This window comes from Lutjanus erythropterus, chromosome 20 (genome assembly GCF_056507025.1).
Source record: "Lutjanus erythropterus isolate fLutEry1 chromosome 20, fLutEry1.hap2, whole genome shotgun sequence".
Taxonomy (NCBI): domain Eukaryota; kingdom Metazoa; phylum Chordata; class Actinopteri; order Lutjaniformes; family Lutjanidae; genus Lutjanus; species Lutjanus erythropterus.
The window spans coordinates 19,504,071-19,529,940 of record NC_139336.1 but is presented as its reverse complement, the minus strand read 5'-3'; the positions used below and the strand labels follow the sequence as shown (position 1 = coordinate 19,529,940).

At 38.1% G+C, this 25,870-nt stretch overlaps 1 protein-coding gene across 2 annotated transcripts; it reads left to right on the top strand.

Moving 5' to 3' along the window:
• cabp7b (calcium binding protein 7b) lies at positions 1-25,141 on the top strand. 2 transcript variants are annotated; one of them, XM_084745988.1, is made up of 5 exons: positions 1-828; positions 22,677-22,820; positions 22,911-23,023; positions 23,486-23,633; positions 24,777-25,141. In XM_084745988.1, exons 1-5 carry the CDS (start codon positions 720-722, stop codon positions 24,902-24,904), a joined length of 642 nt encoding a protein of 213 aa, XP_084602114.1. In that variant the 5' UTR covers positions 1-719; the 3' UTR covers positions 24,905-25,141. The 2 variants fall into 2 exon arrangements, with proteins under 2 accessions (XP_084602114.1, XP_084602113.1); XM_084745987.1 differs by having other exon boundaries at positions 22,677-23,023.
• Positions 25,142-25,870: the final 729 nt, after the last annotated feature.

Below are 25,870 nucleotides of genomic sequence, written 5' to 3'. Positions count from 1 at the left end.
TCTTTGTCCATCGTTTATTGGATAGAATCAGCTCGTCACTGCTGCTGCTGCTGTTGTTTTTTTCTCTTTCTTGTATCATCGATTCGTGTCTCTTTTTGTTTTTAAGAAGATGCCGAAACGGGGAAGAAAAGTGAGACAGACTGTGTCGGGAAGAGACAGTTTGAAAGAACAAGACGCGGTGTAGAAAGCAGTGAAATTAATAGCGAAAAGGTCGATTTAGTGCAAATATTTTTAATTTAATTCATCATATTTCCTTTAAAAACGTTTTTTTAGGATAAATGCTGAATTGCAGGAGCTATACGTGGAAATCAAAATGACAAACTAGCCTGTTTATCCATATTTTAACATGAGCTAATTAATATCATGGTTATTTTAAGGCATTGTACAGTAAATGCCTGAAAGACTATAAGGTAAAAGTTTTATATCTTATTTTTATGCCTCTTTGCTTCATATCTTGCTTACATTAGGCTGCCACATCCTATGCATTGAATCCAAAGGCGATTTACGCGCTGCATTCTTGGTTTAACGCGCAGCCCAGTGCAAGGTTATCGAAAATATCGAGTGTTGAACTTTGCGGAGGGTTTTTCTCTGTTTTATTTGCTTTGAGGTTTTTGTTCAAAGATACCAAGGGCAGTAGGAAAAGGGTCTGTCTCAAAACAACTCCGGAGAGCTGGGCTATATGAAGATCGCGACACAGTTGTTGGTTTTCCCTCGCAGAAATGCCAGTGCGTGCTGTGACCACCAGGTTCATGTACAAGGGACTTTGCACTATTCCAGATGTCCTCTCCTACCGGACCCCTGTTAACCTGCCTGAAGATGAGGTGGAAGGTGAGTGTCTTAGATTGTGGTTTCAACTTGTTATTGAGGTGTTAAGAGTCTAAATGCAACGTTCACCTGCATGGCAAAGTAGTTCAGCACCCTGGAGAGCTCCTCCAGCCGGTGTGCGCTTCTTTTCCTCATCCGCAAATCTGACTGCACACAAAACTGTAGGTCTGCATGTGAAATGGTTCAGTAGTACACATGTTCTTCACTATGGTTTGGGTTTAAATGGTGCGCAAAATCTAGTATACATTTTTGTCTCTCCACCTGCCTTTTCTTTTGCATATTGTTGATTCTGATATTTAGCACAAAACAGACACAGACATTTAACTCAAAACAGTCCAGTTTTCCACACCAGCCTCTAATTATTGCCGTAATCCTCATGCTTTTTCCCTACATAACATCCCCAGGTTCTACATACAGGGCGCATTGTCATTACCTGTGAGTGAGCAACATCTGTAAAATCCAGGGTTGGGTAGAAGAAAACATTTCATGTAATCAGGATTAGTAACTATTATCAGTTCAGATTACATTTGAAAGATGTGTAATTATATTAAAGTTACATTGTCAAAGGTAATGAGGCAGGACATTTTACATATATGTATTTACATGTATGTATATAAAGGATCAAATAATACATAATTCATTCATATCTGTAAAGAATTGAATGAAAAAAAAGTTTCATATTGGTGCATATTGGATAACATATAGGCTGATACCAATAGAGACTGATATAGCTGTGATGGACCAACAAAAGAAAGAAAACAATACTTGTGGAAGTTCAATTTTGGTTGCTGCATCCATTTTTTTCAGTGTTTCAGTGTGTGATCTAAAAGTAATCAGACTTGATTACATTTTGTTGGAATCCAACAGATTATGTTACAAAGTACAAAAATATTACAAAATATTGTATTCAGTAAATGACTAGATTTCAAAGTAGTCTGACCGTACACAATTCTGTATCTCCTGGCTGACCTGTGTGGCTACATTGCACCTGATTTCACTCACTGTAAGTCAGGAGACTGAAGAGTCGGGGAGACTTAAAATGTCCACAAGTAAGAGGAGCCTGAAATGGAGAAAATTAATGGCTGTGATGAATGTCAAATTAAAAACTATAAAAATGTAGCTCAGAACACCATTTCTATAGAATCTATGGCAGATGAAATCCATTAATAAGCTGGCAGCAGATTGATTCATTTTGAGTCTTAAATTACATCCTCTCATCTCTTTTGGCTTTGTTTGATTTATTGCATTTTGTCACTAATTAATAACGCTGACCATCAATAGCACAATGGCCACCTAAAAGATTCATTATTATCGTTCTGGCTGTAGTAACCTCATGCATAGCTGTTAAGAGTGGAGGTTTTGTTTTGGCAAACGGTCCTCACAATGAGAAAGCACAGCTGGCAGTGATTTGGAGCAAAGCCAGGCAGACTACAATAAAGAGATAACTCTGATCAGATTTGATATCACAAAGTCTTTTATGCGAAGGGAATTCCATTTCCCCTTTCTTCTGTCTGTAGGTTGCCCGGGCCCACAAGTGGCTGCCTGCCCTTGCTTTGAGCCACTCATTTGACATTGAAAATCCACTATCTGCAATGACAACATAAATCTAATTAAAAGGTTGGCTATGGAAAACACAAGAATCGGAACAACGGTAAAATGGCAAAGTGTTGTGTGTTGCAGACGATGACGATACAGCTTTTATGGTAATGGTGAGGTCTTTTAAAACTGTAGTTTACTAATTGAGAGCCATTAAATATTCAGGACGTAGCGAGACAGATCATTCAAGCATGACTGTATTACCCAAGGAAGATTCACTGAGCACACAACGCACTGCCACATTTACATGGTCTCACACCTCGGCAGTGCCCAGGGTAAACACTGCTCTACCTTTTGTCACCGAGCAGCTCCACCAGCGCCAGATGAATTGTGTCAAAGAGCCCTGTGATTGTAGTTGTTCAGGGAGGTAAGAGAGTTTCAGATTAACCCCAGCCAGACTGAGGTTTGAATCAGCAACCTCTCACTCACTGGGCACCTACCTTCTACAATACAGCTGCTCCGCCTTAACTAACAGTGTGGGAGCTGCTGTTGTCTCTGAACAGTGCTGCAGTCCAATGTCCCTTACTGAAAAATTGCTCTTTTTTTTCACAGAGGTCTGAAATTCAGCCTATAAATATTGTTTCATCCGCAAGATCTTTAATTACCGCAGGGCAGAAGTTTCCTGATTGCTCAACTCACATAATTACTCTCCCTAATCATATCCATGATAATAGCTTTTCCCTACCAAGGTGTGTATATATATACAGCCAGTGTAATTTGACATGTTTGGGATCATCTGAGAAACAGATTATAAATACATTAGTGAACTGCAATATATTAAAGGTCCGGGGCGTAAGATTTACAGGGATTTGTTGGCAGAATCTGGACAAAATTGAAAATAATATTCATAAGTATGTTTTCATTAGCATATAATCTCCTGAAAATAAGAATTGCTGTGTTTTTGTTACCTTAAAATGATACATTTGTATCTAGAGAGTGGTCTTCAACGCCCTGTTGCACTGCCATGTTTCTACAGTAGCTCACAATAGTCAAACAAAACACTGGCTCTCGAAAGTATTTTTCCCCTGTAGGAAGGGGAGGGTGAGACCAGGTGTTTATAATCTGCAAGCTCATTGATAGATGCCAGTAAATTCCACGCACTGATCCTTTAAGGAGAAATATGTAATGTATTTACTTTATTAAATCATAACTTGATGATGATTTGTCATCAGAGATGAAGGAAACATGTTAAGTTGAAATACTGGCTTCTCTGACAACAACACTACAGCCAGTAACTTCTCCTTTGAAATTTCTATTTCGGTGCTGGAACAGCTGTTTTAGTTTGGCTGTTTCACATTTATTAGAATTAAAATTAATGCAGAATGTTTGCCAACTAAGTAAGTGTCTGTTTATGAGTTTTACGAAATCATCAATAATATTTTAGAAGGAGTAGATGTTTATAACAGTTAAACTGAGCAAGACGTTAATTGAGTCTGGCAGGCAGTAAGTCAGTCAACTCCAGAGTGTGTATTTTTTTTCTGAGCAGTGGGCTTTTGTTTTCAGGATAATGAACTTAGCTACATCGACTGACAATGGACAATTAAAACAGCTGATTTACTTACAGTTTAGGACTTGTTGTCACTTGTCATTGTCAGAGTGTATTGCGCTCTTCTTGCGCTTGTGTGGGTTCAATGTCCCTGCAGCCTGCATGCAACCTGCATGCTCACTTCAAACTATTCAGTAAACCATCTATGGCTCCAGCTTGCTGTTTGGACTACAGTATTCATTTCTGAATGCCAGTCTTACCAGTCTTACCAGTTGGTCCTTTATGGTTTGGGACATGACTGTGCAACTAAAGCAATAAATGAGCACAGTAATGGTGAGTCTTCATTTTGACGTTATAAAATATGACATGAAGACACTAACACCATCATTAAGATGCTATTCAGTCAGCTTCCTGCTAGACAGTATTTGTTTTATATCACAGCTAACAAGACTTTAAACCCAGATGAATAATTCTCAGACATTACATCTAGATCACTGCAGCTCAAGTAACAATTTACGATTATATGTGGATTTTAAAAAATGAGCAAAAAACCCCCAATATGTTCATAATTATAACAATACTTTTGATAACTGTATTTACAATTTTGGAAGGAAAAACTAACATTTCTTGCATTTAGCCTTCATAGTGGTTTACCCAGACTTTGACTGGTCTATAGAACCAAACAGAAGTCTTAGGCACCCGCCAGGACTGACGAACACCCAGGATCACCTCAGACTGAGAGAGAAAGAAAATGCAGCATCTCTAAGCCCAACCCCAGAGATATCCACAGGGACAATCCAATCCCCACAGATACCCCCCAGGAGACGATTATATATGGATTTAGCATTATCTGCTCACTATACCACTCAGTTGTCTTTATAATAGATCTAGGTTTTAGTAGTTTTATATTTACCTTAACCTAAATCATCCTGTACCACCTGCACAATGTCTTACAGAAACCAGTATGGTGGTTTAAATATAACATCAATAAATCGTAGTTCTAAAAAAGTGATGCTAAAAAAGACATTTTTGCAAGTACTGACCATGAAACTTTAACACTATTTAATAAGTGAGCAAAAACCTCGGTGAGTTCGGTGATTAAATCAACAGGAGTTTCTCTTGGTGACATTGTTGCAGAGACATGCTGACTACCATTTTCAAGAGCCCACTGACAAACACAACACACAAGGACAAAAAGACCTTCCATCCTGTGCAAGGAGACACGGCATGTCACGCCATGGAAAGTACATGACACATACTGCCTTTTATAAACACATTAAAGAGTTCAGCTCAGTTTCAGCTTCAGGCTGAAGACACATAACAGGTGACAGTTTCTCAAATGACCACTAGGTGCTATTTCAGTATCACTGTATTCAACTGTATTTAACCAAATGACTCAATTCCCAGTTTCTGTATAAAAGAATAAAACTGAAAACTTTGTCTTTATAAGAAATGGACACTTCAGTGGATGACTTAATTTCAAACTATATGTGTCTTGGTAGGATTTTAAAAAATGACCGTATCATCATAAGTGAAAGAGGAAGACAAATTAATTGTAGGATGTTAAATAATAGGAAGACACTATCATTCAAAGAGATTAATGATGCAGAATTATCTTTTAATTAGGATTTTCTTACTTTCTAACAAATAATTTTGTTGAGTAGCTTCATTAAAATGTAATTATGACAAATAACTTAATTTCATTTTAGACGCATGAATTGATTTAATGATTATGATTAACCAGTAAAACACGGATAATTACTTCAGAAGCAGACTCAGGACTCAGTAGAGATTATATGTAAATCTGCCATATCATGACATTGGTGATCTTTAATCTGACATTTTGTTTGGATCACAATAATATCTGCAGTGTTGACTATATTGACCAAAATGGACCTTGGCAACAATATTTAGAGAAAACTCCATAAATCATAAGAGTAGTGAAGATTACAGACACTGTAAATGGAGATGTGATTGTTTATACTGGGTGAGCTTTAGGGAGGTTGATTAAGCACTCACAGCTCTTAATGGATCTGCGGTTTCCAGGGAATGTTTTTCGAACAGATGGTTGCCTAGGTGGGCAGGGTCAGTGGCAAGGCTCCCTGCCCTTTTCTTCGCCCTTGTGTCATGCAGTTGTCACAAACCCTGATATGTATTCAAACCGTTACTACTGTGAAAGCAGCCGTGCTGCCGCTAAGACGGCCACATATGCTTACACATTTGATCTTTTTAAATCTCTCCTCAAAATCCTGATTAGTTTGAGGTGTAATTATATCATTTAAATTATTAACCCCAGGCACTGGGCTGTTAGGTCGTCTCTCTTGTTATGGCTATCTCTCAGAGGAAAATCCCATTTTTTCATCACAAATTAGATCAACACCCATGCTATTCAAGCTACTTAGACAGTGACATAACAGTAATTACCATATTATTCATGCTCAACACATCCATTTCACCTTTATGTATGTGTTTACTCTGTTTAAGAGAGTTACGCTCACTGTTACTGTTACTTTCTTTAAATGTCTGTGTGGACATTTTGCTGAGCCAAGTGTGTCCCCATTTAATGAGCACAATATTAAAACCAAGGTCAAGAGCCAAGTTCAGTCCATTATGCATGAACGGCTGAATACATCTATGATGCTGTTACTAACATACATTAAAATGTCTCAGTTAGGCCTTAGGCCCATATAGCATGTGGTTGTTTTTTTTTTGGTTTTTTTTGGGGGGGTTTTTTCTTGCAGAAAAGTGCTGGCAGAGCGCTGTGGAAAGCTGCAAAATATGGTATGACCCAAGTGAGAAAAAAACACTGTATGTGGGTTTGATATAATGATTGACATTCGCTGAGCAGCTAACATATCACCACATTAAAGGTTGAATACAGCAAACAAAAAGCTTACAACACGTAGGTGATGAGAGAAAAACACTCACCTGAAACATTCAGGGTCCAGCTGATCTGCTCCCACAAAAGGGCTTTTCTGTTTCTGTTATGAAAGTTTCTGTCAGTCCTATAGACAGACACAGCCAGAGCAAGCTTTCTCTCTATTTTCTTCCCCATCAAATATGATTTGTTGCCTGAAAAAAAAAAAGACAGTGATGACACCAGCACCTCAAAAAACTCAGAGATTTTGCGCAGGAAGTACTCTGAGCAGCCAAAAGAGTAAGGCGGAGCCCTCGGAAGAAAGCCTTTTCCCTAGAGTTGGGAGGGCTATGTATTCTGATACTAACTAAAACATATAGTTAGTGACCTAATCCTAGTACCACAACATGTAACTAAAGTAACTTGATTACTTCACATTTCTTTTGGATTGTCTTAACACCAAACATTCTTATATTGTTTAGCCTAATATAATGTTTTATGTTGGTTGTCAGGTTTATACACATTTAAATTCATAGCAGTACATATGCACATGTTAAATGTATTTTGTTAATTATGCTATTCACACTTCACAGTTAAAAATAATGTAATAATGATAATAATAATATTTTTTAAGCAGTAGCAGTATCATCAGGTCAGCTAGCTAGGTGGATTTCTGTGTAGCTAATAACAATTTACCTGCCTGTAAATGGTCATTTAAAATAAATGTTGAGTTGATGATGATTTTTACAGCCAGAAGTCATAACTGTCAATGCATCGTGATGCTATTTCTCTTTTTCTGTTTTAAGACTAAATAGAAAATTGAAATTTCCACCTGTTGAAGCATTTTTTTCACCTGAGGCCGTCATAATGAATTGACTGTAATATTAGTTGATTTCAGAGAGACCAGAGTATTGTTGTGAGACTCATGAAGTGTTGCACTTTGAATAGCAGTATGCTGTTATTTATGTTAACGTATTTTAAAATTGTAATCCTGAATATACATTTTTACTAAATGTATCTGTAATCTGATTACCCCTTTTTTAACTGTAATTGAACATAGTTACCTTTTTTTGTATTCCAATTACGTAATCCCATTACATGTAATCTGTTACTCCCCAAGCCTGCTTTTCTCTAGAAACCCAAATGCTGCCACATATGCAATCTTTTCATTGGGGGCAACTGTAAAAAGATGCCGGTGCTCAGAAAAAAACATGCCATATGGACATGGAGCTTTATTTTGGAAAATTACACTGAAATTTCACCGTGTGATTTAGTGGCACCTAGTGGTGATGCTCTAGATTGCAACCAAAAAACTCAAAAGCTGTATGAAAAGACTGTAGTAACTGCCCTGAAATACACACCATCACTTCCAGCTAACTGGCAGCCACTTCAACTGCACATGTGTGTTGAAACTGATAAGACTCTCGTTTTATGGCTGAACAGTCATGACTTCCCCAGCAGTTACACTCTTGGAGGTCTCTCCTCGAGCTTGTATCACTCCTCGGTGCATCGCTGACGGAGGATGTGAACAGTATTTATAGATCACAGCCAGCAGGAGAATCCCCCAGACATCAGGCATTGTAGTGGAGTGTAGACCATGTCTTCCACTTTGTATGCAAAGCCGTCTTCTTTTGTGCTTACAAACGGGGTGTTTTCTGCAGCAACATTGTAAACAGACAAGTAAATGTTTACTGTATGTGTGTGTTACTGTATTACAAGTGTCAGGAATCTATAATTGCAATATATACTGTACACACACATATTTTTCAGCACAGATAATAAGTGGCTGGAGATGCTCTTGAGAAATGTTGCATATAAACAACAAATAATTGTGTTTAGTCTCGGCAAACCAACAACACCAAGGTTAAATACCTACAGACAGGACACTATATGCTCCATCGTCTTTGTTATTCAAACATGAGTTCTTCCATGGCTAAAGACAAATGTCTGGTCATTACTGCCATAGACGTCCACAGAGATTCACAGTTTTAAACAACATCATGTTAATTATGAGACAGTGTCCTTACTCTCCCCTTGTCTGATTGTCGACAACATCCATATTTCATTAACATCATCAAACTGAGCTGGGCAACACAAAACAAATGAGAACTGATGACAACTTAGCTGGCCATTGGACAAAAAAACTAAAATCTATGGCACTATTATCCTTCAATAACTGAGAGGAGAGAAGAGCTGCGGGTCAAGTAACCCACAAAGACTCAACTTAAGGCCACAGCAATTACAGTAGATTGCAGGGCTCAAAGTCTGATGGGTCTGTCTTGACCTAATCTCACACAGCCACGCCTCTGTCTCATTGTAGGAGACCTGAAAAATACTCTCAACAAAAAAAACATTGGTTAACAAGACCCTGTGCTGCCAGAGCAGCATATTAATCATCTGTTTACTCATTTTAAACTGTTAGTTTATCATTAAAACCTTGACAGAACTTCTTGTAGTGACCATGAAATGAATAAGGGACTAACTACTAGTTAATGAGTAACTCCTAATCGAATTTTATTAAACTGCTAATGATTAGTTAATGTTTAACACACAACTTGATAACTGATGAATCATTAATGAGTGCTAATGATGAGTTACTACAGAACAGATTGGGAGATCCCATATTATTGAATAATAATGATTCATTCATGAATATCTGTGACTTGATCACACAGTCCTCTTCCTTTATGAGAGGTCCCTGATTAACTGGACCGGCAAGTGAACGGCACAAAACTAGGAACGACTCATTAATTACTAATTACTTTAACATTACTTACTCTTTTTCTAACCGCTAAAGTAAAGTGATACATAATACTGAGTAGTTCTTCGTTAACTTATCATTACTTATCCTTTTTGTGTCCCATTAAAGCAGTCATTCTCAACCACTGGCCCATGGCCCTGGAGGCACTGGTACAGCCAATCGATTGGATTAAATTTTAAAACCTTGGGGGTCTAATTTACAAAAACTAGTTATGTTTATATCCAAATGTGCTCAAGAATTCATAGAAACAACCAAAACACATTATGCCATTGACCAGTTATGTTTTAATATCATCACACCAATCAAGATACATTACATACCTTGTAATGACCTTTTTTGTGGCCCTTAAAGTAAAGTTGTGCGCAATACTACATGTTTACTGAGTACTGCATTATGACTTCTTCATTACCTGACCATTAGCTACCCTTTTTGTGTCCCGCCAAGTAAAATATAGTGCAGTTTATAATAATAAACTCTTAAGTCACATCTGTACTGTCTATATTCCTGATGAGTAATTTGATTTGGTCATGCGAAACTGCAGCAACCGCTTGTAAAGTCAAACTCTAATTCTGACTAATTCTTCTCTTTCTTAAAACGATAAAGTCAACTCAGCCCGCCAAGAGCTGCAGGTAGTGGGAGTATTTCAAGTTCTTTTTGACAGCAGGAGTTGTTTTAGCTGCAGGGCTCGTGCGGCACGTCTTCGCCGTCTCTGGTGACTGTGTGTGTGTTTGTTTAGGTAAATGTAAATGTAACAAAGGGAAGATGCTTTAAAATCTCTGATAGAAAATAAAAGGTGCGGTGTAAATGTGTGGGACCTGTGATGATGGTATGCTTTGTGGGTTTTTTTTATTATTTGCATGTGTTTTTGTACAACTCTCCACAGGGGCAATAAAGTGTAGTTTACCATGACTTGTCACACCATGGTTTATTATATTACACAGATTCAATTAAGGTATGCATGAGTGAGGTATTCAGGGCAGTATTTAAACAGCACTTTGTTGGTGTATAGGATAGTGGAGCAACTTCCAGAGCATCCAAGTCACAGACTTTGAGGCCACTGAAGATAAGGTAATTAGTTACTTAACTAGTGCAGTGACACTCAGATCATGTGCCTGTTTGAAACGGTCTGATTGCTGGAGGCCCAGAAGTTCAGCTTGCAGCGATGTTGATAACCACTCATCCGATCAGCTTCACACTGGACACTACATTCCCTTCAGTCCCCACAAATTAACACACTAAGTGTGAAGTAAAAAAACTATTGGATGAATTGTTGTCAAGTTATGCAAAGGACGGTCATACACAAGTACATACATATGAGTTGTGTTTCCATACAAAGTACCCAGAATGTTTAGGAGCAACTTTTTTTGTCGTTGTTTTAAGATTATTTCAGGGGGGATTTTTTTTTGCCTGTATTTATAGGACAGCTGAAAAGAAAGGGGATACAGTGGCGACCGCTGCAGAGGATCGATAGCTTCAAGGAACTAAAGGGTTCCTTCAGGCTGTTGTTGTCTTTGTTTCCACCGCAGTCTGAAGACCCTTTGAGAATAAACAAATCAGTCCACTGACGTATCAGAACATAATCACACATCATTTCTACACCCCTGATTGACACAACAATTAAATATAAAATGACACTGTAATAACAGTAAACAGATTTTTGTTGGATTTTCTCCTGAGCATAAATGCACCATGTGGCCTGGACTTCTTTGTTAATCAATTTGTGTGTCTGAAATAAAATGCTGTGAGTACTCAACCAATCAGAAAAGTTCAGTTCTGCAAGCCCCACCTCAGAGATTCCTGTACGTACGACTCTGGTTCTTGTAGTGGAAATACATGGAGTTCTTCCAAAAGTTCCTAGTCCCTGAGGAAAGCTCCTGTGGTGGAAACGTGGCTATAGACAGACGACAGATTAATGATTTTGCTACAGCTCCACCTATTGGCCAAATGGCACAAGATTTGTGATGCTCACTCACACTTAAGATCTACACATGTTGCAAGAGCACAAAGCATTCAGGATATATGACATTTTTTTATAATATAAGCCCTGCCCACAGCAATTGAATTATTGTGAATTTGTAGGAGTAGCAAATAGGTGTGGCTTATATGAATTGATTCATCTGAAAAAAAAATTCTTTGTGAGATTTATGGTTCAAATTGACAGGCAAAAACACGAAGTTCATGGTTTAAATTCCACCATCTGGCCAGATTTGACACTTGGGTCTACACGAACAAAGTATGAAACTGATCAGATGAACGGTTGTCAAGAAGATTAAATTGAACTGACATATACAAATCATACATACATGCATACATATATACATTTCCGCACATACATACAGACTGAGATTCCTTCCTATAGTTAGATAACAGATCTAAAGTCAAATCAAACCCCTTTCAGACTGTTACTGATGTCAGATCTTTGCTTACTTATTTTGGTGTTTATCATCAACCAGAAAAATCAGTTTACTTGCGTCAGTAGTGCTTTTTGCAGTTGCTGCACAATTTAGTGGTATTTTCACAGCCCTCTGAATTTGAATTATTTTGACAGTATTTTCTTTTCTTATTTTTATTCTGCCGAGAGAGCCTTAATGGAGCTCTCTCAGCTGTACGGCATATTTTATTTTTGTAGCCTCTGGTTAATATGATTCACATGTTTTCCTGCTTTCATTTTCACAAAGAACAATGTCATGGGTGTCATCAAACCATTATTGGCGTAACCACATGGAAGGGGCTCTTACTTAATGAAAAGAGTCTTTTTCATCTCCCAGGGAATTTTTATCCTCTAACCAATTTCCTGTAACTACCTGAATAAACAGCCTTTTGATAAGAAAAGTATGCTCTTGATTTAAGAAAAAAATCTAAAATTTAAAATTCAATTCGGGAACTCTTGGTAATATTTTGTTACCTCCGGACATGAAATCTGCCGTTGCTCTAAAAAGGTACCTAATTTAAGACATCCGACACCTTTATTTACATCCCTTTCATCACAGTGACTGGCTACATCTTGGACTGACACAAAAGATCCTGTTTGATCCTGACTGGCTGAGTGCAATTACCGGAAAGACCTGACTCTCCCTTTTCTCGTGCGAATTGATATTCCATTTCTGAATCTGTCTGGACTGTCTGCTGAATGATGGACACAAGAAAATATGGATCTGAATTAGAAAGAACTGAATCTGCATCTAATATGAGCTGAAAGAGGACGGCGACTGTTTTAAGATGTAATATATTGTGTGCCGTGAGTTATGTTCTTGCACATGCAGTAACTTTGGAGACTGACAGCTGCTGTTACTCTCTTCTCTTCAGCTCCTGTGGAGAGAAGAGACCTCTTCATCTACCTCCTGCTGTATTAACTCTATTACCGTTACCTTAGCAATGTCATGATCGTTCACTGAAGGTGAAGAGGGATTTTTGTAGTGAACTGGACAATCACTGTAGGGCTCCGTCAGTGGTGGTGGTGCATGCCTTTTTTTTATGCATATTTTGTTCCTTGGCAACACATGAATCCCCCAAATTTTCCAGTATCTATATATACAGACAAGGTCGATTTGGCTTCTTACGTCAAACAAAAAGTAGAAGACAACACTTTTTAACAGTGTCCTCCTCTGTTATGGATACAAATGACATGTTTAGGATATCAATGTAATGCACAACAGCGTCCTCTTTTACCATTTGCTATATTGGTCTCTTACATTCTTCTTTTGGCTCAAAGCCATTATTTGGGATTTCCCCCAATTATTTAGGTGAGCGAGCTTCAATGCCTTTTCTGCCTCTGCCAGTAGCACTGACACTCTGCCAATGTGCAGCAGTGGGCTTCTTGGCATCAGCTTTCGTCATGGACCATTTTCATGGAGTTTTTTTTAGCTGCACCAACAAACAGCATGAATCACTCTGTTGGTCAGTCAGAAAGGTCAGGAGGATCTGTTGGTCCTCATGTTCTGTTTTAGCTGACTTGGAAGGTCAGCAGACTTTAAAGTCCTGGGTTTAGATCTCTGGGTTAGAAAAGGTGGTGGTCTTTGATGTTTGGGACAAATAATTTCAAGCTTATCACAAACTGTATACATACTTCTGAAAGTGCATCTCCAAAGCTTCGCAAGTCAGTTTATTTCTTGGGATCAGGCCAAGAAGTAGGGCTAAGAAGGATGCACAGAACACCTGTTTTACTGAGATGATGTTTTACTAAGAGACGAAGGCAATAATCTTACAGTAGGTCAGATAACCTAAAACAAACAGCTATAAGTTGAAGAATAAATAACGATCAATCAGCCTGTTTGCTCTCCAGGAAACAATCAGCATCATGATTCTGTTGGCAGCTGTTGGATTAACCTGCCATGAAATTGTCAGTCAATATTTCATTTTTTTCCTTGCATGGCAAAATTTAATGAATCAGTGATATCGCTTTCGTTCAGGTAAACTCAAAATGTGGTTTAATGTGATATCATTCTGTTCCCCTTTTCGCCTCGAGTAACTCAACCTTCCAACGTTTGTAATCCAGGATTCACTAGAGGGCATCAAAGATATTCTTGTGCCACAAAGTAAAAGGCAACAACACTGATATTTCTTCTGCACATCCAGGTTTTCCCCAACTTCTATTTAGTGATTTTCATTTAAATTACATACAGACACCAGTATATGTATGTACCTCTAAATCAAAGAACCACAATACTGAACATGTAAACAAAATCACCAGTACAGTATTATTTAAGTACTAGGGATGCACCTGAATCCTAATACGTAATTTGGGAAATAATTTTGTTGCTTGTTATTATTCAGAAAAAAATCCAAAATATTACCCAGATAAAGTTAAGAGCACTACTTTAATAGTTCAATCCAAATACACTTTTACACAGGTACTTAATTTTAATATTATGATATAATTATAAGATATGTAAGGGATAATGTACATGAAATGGTTCATGCTGGGATCCTGCATCACCCTGTCAGGGTTTATTTCACAACAGTACATTATTCTGCTTATTACAATAAATATTATTTAAAATGATTTCAAGGTTTTAAAAATCATCTTATTGCTTGTCCAGAATCTATGATTGAACTGCATCCATAGCAATGACCAGCTTTTCACAGCAACAGCCTGTAATAGCAGCAGTCTGCTGTGACAGACAGAGTCAAGCATTTAACAAAGCTATGTAATAATAATATATTAATATATGTATAATTTTCTAGTACTGTGAACTAGGATAAGATTAAGCAGCACCCATCAAGAATCATGAATGCAGCATTATTGCATTTTAATATGATTCCCTTCAATTGAAGGATATTTTTTATTTTTTTTAATATAAAAGTTTCTATTTCCAATGGAAAATAGAATCCTTCGATTTTATAAAACATTTTTTTCAGTTTCAGTGTCCCTCATTTAATGGCGGCATGGTGGGATTCAGTTCATACTGAACCTAGTTCAGTTAAAAGTAAGCATTAAAAGAGAGAGAGAGAGAGATGAAAAGCACAGTATCAGGATACAGAAATATATTTCAGAATTAAATATATGCCAATATTAAATCAACTTGATGCTTTGAAGGTACAACAATTGCATGGCCAACTGCCCACTTCAGAGACAGAGACATAATTTTGTTGGTTGAACAGACAAAAAACAAATACGTACAAACCTTGGACAGATTTAGACATTCCAGAGAGCTACTCATCATATAGTCTCTTTTCTCAAGATAACATATGGCAGGACCCCGGATGTTGTGAAAGCATGATTTATTACCTTTGCACCATATGTAAGGGCAGACTTGTTGATAATTCAGAAATCCATTTACCTATACACAACCTACTGACCTTTCTCTGTGACAGAACAATAAAAAATATTTTAAAAAATGTTGCCTGCTCCTGGTGTTATGATTAGCTGTATATAAACCTGGTATGAAAGCCTTGGTTTCAGAGGTATTTGTATGGATAACATGTCCTGGATAAACCTCAAATCCATTTTTAAGATGATGCAGCACCTGACATCAGATGTAAAGAATACTTATTCAGTGATTTAGAGAAAGGTAGCTATTCTCACCACACATGCACATTTGTTTGGATCATCCATTAAGCAGTATTCAGCAAACAGTGCTGCCTTCATCAGATTTGTATCTGACAGGACCTGAGCTGTTCATTTATGTGCTGCAGCTGGAGTTAAATCCACTGTGTCATGTGAATTTTTTGCATTGATGAATGCTGACTGATCACTTCGTCTGGCGGTTACATCACAGGTTGTGATTTGAATTGGTGAATCATGTTATGTGTTTTGTATTCTGAATGTGCTTTGGCAATACTGCATTTTCTAATGGTCATGTCAATAAAGAAGTTAACTCTGACCCTACCATCCCTCGGGGCTCTCGATACATTCCTTTTGGAAAAGCCCCCTCTTCCATTGTCCCATGACTATATTGAAGCAAAGACCAAATTTGCACAGAAATGATCCCAAATCTCACAACACCAGACAAATAAGTAAGGAAAAATTTTTCCTTAGCTTCCCACACAAGCTTCCATGCCGAATGTAAACAAAGGAATCCGGATTTGACGTCACCATCCGGAGAACCCACTACTGCTGTCACCCTCTTGTTGACTTCTAGGGAAGCGCTCCACATTAACAAGAGAAAACGCCATCAATCAATGCTTTAACAATGCTTTCCCAACCCTGGTCCTCAAGGCACACTGCCCTGCATGTTTTAGATGTTTCCCTGCTCCAACACACCTGATTCAAATGATCAGGTTGTTGTCAGGCTTCTGCAGAGGCTTGATGATGAGCTGATCATTTGAATCAGGTGTGTTGGAGCAGGGAAACATCTAAAACATGCAGGGCAGTGTGCCTTGAGGACCAGGGTTGGGAAACAATGCTTTAACACACATCTTGTGAACACTGCTAACAGCCTAATTCTCAACCCTGGAGGAGCCCCCAGTTTATTATGGCATAGCCCTGAGACCACAGCAAATGAAGGCAGCCTATGCGAAGGATTAACTTAAAGAAGGGAATTTTATGTAACAAAGATTAAGTTAATTTGACAAATGCAACAAAAATGTATGATTTTAACAAAAGAAGCAGACAGGAAAAGAATTAGAGATTTTATCAAATAAATTATGCAAAGGATAAATAAACTATACAAGAAAGCAAATAACTGGAAGTTGTGACCAGCTGCTTCCGTTTCGTGATGACCTGAGCGCCAATCAACCAGGAGCCAGCACACTGAAAGAACGGGGTCTCCTGTAAGTTGTCGGATACGTTCTCCTCGACTATGCCCATATTGGTAACCGCTTTACTCCTGAACGATTAATCTCAGCTGCCGACTCCTGGCCACTACAAAAGACATATTCTTGCTGGCCTCATTGCAGCCAAGAAATTGGTTGCTACGAGGCGGAAACACCCTGACAAGCTCTCGGTGAGCAACTGGCTTCTCACAGCTCTTGATGTAATTTACTTGGAGGTAGTCACCGCTTGTGTGATTGGAGTTCAGGAGTCCAGTATTGGTTTGCGGGCGTCAGTGGCTGAAAAACTGAAAGAGCGGATATAGCCATCTTACTTGGTCATGTTCCAATTTGCAGTCACTGATCTTTTTTTTCTTTTTTTTTACCCTGCTCTTGTTTTTATCCTGTTGTCATTATTGCTCTGTTGTTCTTTGGCTCGTAATTACTTTGTGTGTTTATTATAGTGTCTTTTCCAAAACAAAATGAATAAATAAAACATTTGATCACAAAAAACTTACTATAACCTACTGGTATTGTTGTGAGCCTGCCCACTGAAATTAATGTCTTGTACTTTTTTAATGTAAACAACAGTCCCATAAAATGCTGTTTCTGTCATCATATCAACTTCATTTCTGCAATAATGCACAAAAAGAGGCAGTGCAAGACTTTGTTGTTGATGATTTACATGCAGCACGCCCAAAATTCTGAAAATTCTAGATTTAGTTAGATTTAAAGTAAACAGCGACAGTATGCTGCAAGCTTCATGTGACTAAATCAAACAAAAGCAATTTCTCTTAATTGTCATATTCATTGTATTTGCACAATATGATTATTATTGTTCATGACCTAAGACAAACAATAACAACTAATTAGTTAAATCTGGTAGAGCACATTTGTCATTCTGGACACACTCGTGTCACACACACCATGTTTTACCCTTGGCTCGACTCTGAACACTGATGACGTATTGTGCTTGACTCGCTGTTACCGTCAATGCCATTAAGCCCAAAGACTACAGACACTCTGACATCTTTTATGACTGATGTGTCACAATATTTTAGCCATTTACAACATTTTACAGTCACTGACATGAGCAGTAACTTACTTCACACCGCTATTAATGATTTGCTTAATGGTGACAAAACAAGTTTGTAATTTAGTAAAACAACCATTGTACTTCTCCTCTCTGCAGAATTAACAATAAAAAATGTAGTCACAGAGACCTTGATTACTTGCTGCTGCAGGGGAAATATGCTGTATTAAAGAAAACCTGTGATTACATATAATACAAGGACTTTCATGGCCTGGCCCAGACTTAAGACAGCTGAGCTGGTGCACCCTCAGAGCAGTACAAGGTTACTTTGAAGCTCTGACCAAGGACTCACAGTGGAACAAAAGCCTTGTCTGCTGAAGATTTTCTAAAAACACTGTTTTTTAGAATGGTAGCCTCTCTGTAGTATCATTTCTACAGTCTTATGCACTTATCTGTCTCTAAATTAACCTGTTTCATGGTTGTATGTTCGCAGGTGTGTGTAAATGGGCTGTGCATTGTTATCATCCTAGAAAATATAATGAAATTGATTTATTCATACTCATTGTGACATTCATGAGTTGCACACAATAATGTCAAGTAAAAAAAATATAAATAATAAATACAAAAGGACCTTTGTGAAGCTTATAATGATCAGTTTTTGTTGAGACTGTATCTCAGGTGTATTTTCAAGGCTGTACTGTATTCATATGTGTTTACCTTCTGCTTTTCAATACAAATGAACTTACAAAATGGATAGTTCAGGTCCTTGATTATGATTGGCTAAGCAGTGTTTGAAGCGGTGTAAAATCTCTATAAACGCTCACCTGTGACTGCATTACATCAGTATCGCTGTGCAGATGTTTCAAAACATCAGATTTTGTTGGGAATTTTGATTTAGTGGATCGGCTAAAGTGGCTGAAAGGGACGGACGGGACAGAGAAAGAGAAAGAGGATGGAAAAGAAAGCAGATAGGCTGAAATTAATGATGGAGAAATTAAAGAGCTGGAAAGGTCAGGAAACAAAGCCGAGACCATTAAGCAGACTACGTGGCCTGTTCGCTGCTTTCAGATCTGATGTGTCGAGACAACCCAACAGTTTCAACACTTATGTTGTTGATGTTAATGCTCAATGATCCACAGTGTATATTTGTAGATTTATATATATATTTATGCTTCACAATGTGCCTAACAACATCCATTAGCTGTTCTAAAATCACTGTTAACCACAGGCTGTTGGAGCTTATCACTTTATTATATAGTGGCTTATTGGAAATGAAAATATCTATATTGCTGATGTAAAATCTTGGTAAATAAATGAATATCAACTCTAAAAGTATATTAGAATTAAATCTAATTATTCATAACACATCATTGAGGTAAACAATTGTGATGGAGAAAAGTGGCTAATAGAGAAAAGAAAGCAACATTTTTGTGAATGTTGCACCGTAAAACAAAACAGGCCAGCCTTTAACAAATTATCTATGTCAAGAAGATGTATTATGGTAATTTTATCTTTTAAAACCAGATGATAGAGATGACGTTACAATGAATTTCTTGAGTACCTTTTCAGAGAAGCATTCTGCCTATTCGGAGAAGTAAAGACGGAGTTGTGTGTCTCGTGGTTGCATCTGTACATTTTTTAAATATTCAGTCCTGGTGGTGTGAAACAATCAGTAGTCCAGCCACTGCTCAGCTGGCTCTGTGAATTCATTATTTGTCACAGGCACCAGGGGTCGTGACATTGAATCTAGGGTGGTGCTGGAGGAAGATAACAAAACTCAAGCAGCACCGCTGGCTGTAATTTAGACAAATATGTTGTGTCTGATATGTCAAGGTTCGGTACAGACAGTGTCACTTGTTCAGAAGGACCTCAATGAATGCGCCAAAGAGGATGGCCTCTTATAATAGTTTCTTCCATTTTACCACAAGGCTATGGACTGCCATCACTTGTAAATTGCAGTCTCTCAGTCATCCATGTATACAAGATGGATGGTCAGTGCTTGTCCACTCATGGGTTTGCATGCAAATTAAAGGTATTGCTTGCCCAATCACATACTTGCATGCAAATTAGTTTTCTTCATGGTAGAAGCACTGAGTATGATCACATGCGTTAAACCCATATGAACTTCAAATCAAGATGGATTACATAGAATGAGGCCTGTAAGTGGGACTGGATGGTTTTGCGACTGTCAGTTACTCCAATTTAACCTTTTTCTTCTCAACACGTTTCCTTTTCTACTTCTGGTATATCAGGCTAGCATCGTTCATGAATACGTTCTTTTTCTACAGGTTCAGATTTTTTTAATTGGCTATCTTGTTTTATCCAAAGACACGTGACTACTGGCAAGCGTTGAGGAGTCTTGTATATTTGAGGATCTACATCAAAAAGAACCACGGCGGTTCTTTGCCTTTGATGTGCAACTGCTCTTTTTACCACTTCAAACAGAATACCGTGATGCAGGGTGAGGACAGGAGCCAAATGGCAATGTTTATGGATTATTTACCGAAAGTTGTTGTTAATTATAAACATATGAACCTGCTCACTGCCTTCTGCCACATCCAATTGTGCTATGGCCACTGTAACAGGTGTTGGATCTGACGGTGTCTATTAGTTTACATCCAGAGCGAACAAAGAATATGTACCATAGGATCTCATCAGGAGAACATTTTATAATATAATAGGACAAGTAAATTCATATGTGTACTACCATTTGATAATTAATCAACTGGCCTACCTTTAAACAGGGGGGCAACTATTCATCCTTTATAATCTATTTTAATGCAACTCAGGATGGAGAGAGCCTGTCCTCTGCTGAAATATATAACTACAGTCTCTCCGTGTCTCTCCGTGGTGCTGAAACATTCAACTACAGTCTCTCTGTCTCTCTATGATGCTGAAACATTCAACTACAGTCTCTCTGTCTCTCTATGATGCTGAAACATTCAACTACAGTCTCTCTGTCTCTCTCCGTGGTGCTGAAACATTCAACTACAGTCTCTCCGTCTCTCTCCGTGGTGCTGAAACATTCAACTACAGTCTCTCTGTCTCTCTATGATGCTGAAACATTCAACTACAGTCTCTCTGTCTCTCTATGATGCTGAAACATTCAACTACAGTCTCTCTGTCTCTCTCCGTGGTGCTGAAACATTCAACTACAGTCTCTCCGTCTCTCTCCGTGGTGCTGAAACATTCAACTACAGTCTCTCTGTCTCTATGATGCTGAAACATTCAACTACAGTCTCTCTGTCTCTCTCCGTGGTGCTGAAACATTCAACTACAGTCTCTCCGTCTCTCTATGATGCTGAAACATTCAACTACAGTTTCTCAGTGTCTCTCCATGGTGCTGAAACATCCAACTATAATTTCTCTCCATGGCTTTGAAATTTTCAACTGGGCACCCAGGAAAACTGTCAGTTTCTCCTCTCGTGTTAACGTTCAGAAGTGTTGTATCTTTTTGGCTTATTTCTCTGTAGTGAAAATCTCTTCTCACAGTGGAGGAGGACGTGCATCTCTGTTTCTGTCTCCTCTGTTGACACACATCTTTTCTATTCCCAGACGGTGGTCACTGAGCCTGTATTTGCTCAGCATTAATAGTTCTCTATTTCCTATCTACAACAGAGTGAAGATATTCAACCAATTTATATTCTCTGTTTATGGATGTTTTCACTGAATTTGTTTTATTCTGCTGTAGTGTTTTGAAACAGATGGGAGCCTGGTTGGTTAGTTTTATAATCAGCTGACTAAAGGGACTGGTTTCAGGGTTGTGCTGAAATATTCAACTACAGTGTCTCTGTCTCTTCGATTTGGAGGCAATCAAATACTGTCTCTCTATCTCTCTCTGTGCTACTAAAATGGTGACTGTCACTCTCCGTGGGCTGAAATATTCGAATGACACATCTGTGTGTGTGTGTGTGTGTGTGTGTGTGTGTGTGTGTGTGTGTGTGTGTGTCCATTGTGCTGAAGTGATCAAACTCCCTGCTCTAACTGGAGATTGGTGTGTCATAACTTTTGACTGTGGGCACCCATCAGCAGAGGCTGGTGTATAAACGCATAATGACTGACAATATCATAAAATAAAAGTTGTTCTAATATAAAATAAGTCCTTGTATGAGAAGCTGCAGTTGCTTTCATTTTCTGTACTTTAATAAACACTTACAAATGTCCTTAAAGTTGTGTGCTGTTACATCATAGTGTATTATATAAACAATGTCTCAGAAATTTTGTGTACTTTGTGGTAAATTTGGGAGTACAGTGTTAGCATTTTGGACTTCCTTAACTGTCTTTTACTCTTCATGGTCCATTTAGTCCTACAAAAGACTTAAATCTCTAAAAACACGACTCAAACAGGGGTAAATAGTGCATTCTGTATGTAAGAATTTCTCAAAATAACCATCATTTTCACTGTAATGAAGGAACATGGCTAATTAATAAGCTACAGTCTATCAGGATTTGGCTACACAAATAATGTTTAGATAGGAACTTTGTTGTTTGGGGTCTTTTCATGGCAATTACAGACCATAAGAAAAATATATATAAAAAGAAAAAAAAAAAAACTTATCCTTGAAGGCCTCTGCAACGTTTGTAACAAGGAAAAAAAAACAAGTTTCAAACTGCTCTCACCCCTCCAATTTTCACTCTTCAAACGTTCGGTATTCAGGTATGCCTCCCTTTTCTCAATACATAAACATCTAAGAAACTGAGCTATGACCCAGTTTAACCACCTGATATTCTCTGTTCAACACAGGCACATCTTTTATGGCTTTAAACTGCTTTAAACTCGTAATATACACATTGCGCACACAAATCAACATGTTCAACTGAGCCGTCTGGTCTTGCTCAAAATGCTAAATCTACATAAACATTCTTGTTTTGCTATGCCTTCTTCTTCCTCACTCTTATATAATTCCTGCCCTCCTTTTTCCAACAGAGATTCGTGAGGCATTCAAAGTGTTTGACCGAGATGGGAATGGCTTCATCTCAAAGCAGGAGTTGGGGATGGCCATGCGCTCGCTGGGCTACATGCCCAATGAGGTGGAGCTGGAGGTTATCATCCAAAGACTTGATATAGACGGTATGTTTCTCTCTCTCTCTTTCACTCAGTTGCGCATAATCCAACACAAGCTGCACAATGTCATGTCTCCATTCGTCTCTGTTCCATCAGGTGATGGTCAAGTTGGCTTTGAAGAATTTGTCACATTGCTCGGTCCTAAACTCTCATGTGCTGGGATGCCGGATAAGTTCCACGGAGCAGACTTTGATTCAGTGTTTTGGAAGGTAAGTGTTGTCATCAGTATCATCAATCAAGTCTATCAGTGTTCATTAATCCTTCCTTCTTTTGAGTGAGTTTCCCCTCTGGTGTTTCTGTTGTTTGTGATAAAGACCCATCTGTTTCAATTAAAATTACAATACAAAATTCACTGGTTTAAATACCTCATCATTTAAACAACTAATTCTAGCATTATTACAACATTATACATTATATTCTGATATTCTCTGACTTTACTAAAAAAGTTGTTACATGCAGTACCTTCTTTCCTTGCATTTAATTGCATAATCACCATCTAATTTCACTGAAAATATTTACTTTTTTGAAGCAATAGCCCAGTGAATATTCACATCGCCGCGTAGCCAGGAGCTTTCCTGTACTAATGCAATTTACTGCTGACCTACAGAGCATTGAGACATAAGTTCGTCCTCTGCTAATTAGACCCTTCTCTGTGTCTTCTGTCCTCCCAGTGTGACATGCAGAAACTGACTGTGGACGAGCTGAAGAGACTGCTTTACGACACTTTCCGTGACCACCTCACCATGAAAGACATCGAGAACATCATCATGACTGAGGAGAGCCACCTGAACAGCCCAGAGTCCCATGTGGACATTGACAGTACGTTGTATACACATTTCACACATCGTTCAGGCATTTTTAAAAATTCTGTTAAAGGAACAGTTCACCCCAAAATCAAATATTACCTGTAGTGCTAGTGTTGGTGTGAAGTGCAGAGTATCTGAGTTATCAGACATAGACCACCAGCAGGAGCCTCTCATCCATGAGTAGATGCATGCTTCCTTCTGCATAATGATACGGTTAGCAGGTGTATTTTGGTAGGAGGAAAAAAGTTCAGCAAAACTGCTCACAACAAAGTCTATAGATTAACTTGTGCAAGTGGGTCATGATTTCTGGAAAGAGATGTCACTTCTCTTTAATGTAATGGAACTAGATGGCACTCAGCTTGTGGTGCTCAAAGTACCAAAAAATACATTTAAAAGGGAAAAAAGGAGAAGGAAAAATAATAACAGTAATAGTAATAATAATAATAGTAATAAGGAAGCACAAAACATGCCAGTGATCAACATAAAAAATAAAAAGAAACCTTACATTAAATTGGTTATGCAAATTCACAGTCTTGATAGCTTTCTTGTTCTTTGCTGAAGTTTCCGTCTCAATATAATGCTCCATTCCTTTTTTTAAAACATGAAAGTGTGGTTTTACTAATTTACATTTAAGAATATAAAACTTTGCAAACAATGAGATTAATTAAAAAAAAGTCTCTCTTTCATGTGTTGTGATGATTCTTAACAAACTAAAAACACATTTTCCAGCAGAAGCTAAAAGTTGTAGATAGAATATGCTGTGCCTCCAATCTTGGACAAGAGGCTTGTGCTCATTTTCCATGAGTAGGTGAACGCTTCCTTCTGTACAGTGATACGGTTGGCAGGTGTAGTTTGATAAAAAGAAAACAGTTCCTACATAAAACTGCTCACAGCAAGGTCTGCTGATTATCTTGAGTAACTGGGTCATGATATCTGAGAAGAGACACTGGTGTTAAATATTTCAAATATATATTCAAGAGAAGGCAGACATCTCTAAAGCCAATATTTCCTAAATTTACCAACTCACATCAAAACAATCAAGATGGAGAAATAGCACTACAGGTTAGAGGGAAAACTGTGTATTCTTGATTTGTGAGTGAACTGTCCCTTTATGACACTCAGATGAGCTAACAATCTTTTCAAAATCTTTCCACAGCAAGCCCAACACAACAGGAAAAACACACGTGTGTGCGTAAAAGCCTGATTTGTGCCTTCGCCATTGCATTTATCATCAGCGTTATGCTCATTGCAGCGAATCAAATGCTCCGCAGAGGAATGAAGTAAACGCTTGTTTCCAGCTGGTTACAAAGAGATTAAAGGACGGACAATGAATAAGCAAAACATCAACCAAGATACTTGACTGTTTTCGGTTTTGTTCAACGTTTTCAACACCCACGGTGATGCTATCACAGCTTCCCTCTACAACGGATGAAATGATGTCATGCAATGGTTTTGTATGGCCACTAATCACAGCATACCAGTAAAAAAAAAGAAAGGAAGGAATAATAGAAAGACATTTCAAGGGCTGATTAGTATTGTAAAACAGATGATTCACATTGATTCAAATTTCTGACATTTTCTAAGAAATAAGATGACTGTAGAGGACTTCAGTATTTCGGTGTACAGTGTGTGCTGTAGTAATAGCTGTGCCGTGTCTAATATAGCAAAACAATTAATGTTGTTGATGAGAGCTCTGCTGTTTGGAATAATGATAGTCCTGATGATAGTAATTAAGCAATACAAACGTGTTGATGGGCTACATATTAAGTAGTTTTAAATCACATACTAAAACATAAGGATAAATGACTGGGTTCTGCATAATGTGTCTCTTTTATGTCTCTATGTTCCAGTATTTCCAGTCCAGAAGTCCAGCTCACATCCAGTTGACTGTAACATGCTTTACTAAACCAGCATCATCTGTGATCTATATCTTAACAAAAAAAAAAGTAGCCCCACTGACTCAGTCGTTGTTGAACAGAATATTTAACATAACTGAAAACGTATTAGTGGTTATGTTAGACTAATGGCTCTCGGGTCGCTAATGTCAGTCTGTTGGTTCCCCATTTCAATCAGACTGAAAGATCTCAATCTGCAGAACTCATGGTACCCAGAGAATGACTCCCACTGACTTTTCTCATGAAACGGCACAAAATTTGGTTCAGGCGTTGATGGTTCCCTGAGGATGCAGCCCAACGACTTTGGTGATCCCCTGATTTTTCCTCTTGTATCAGCATGAGGTTGACATTTGTG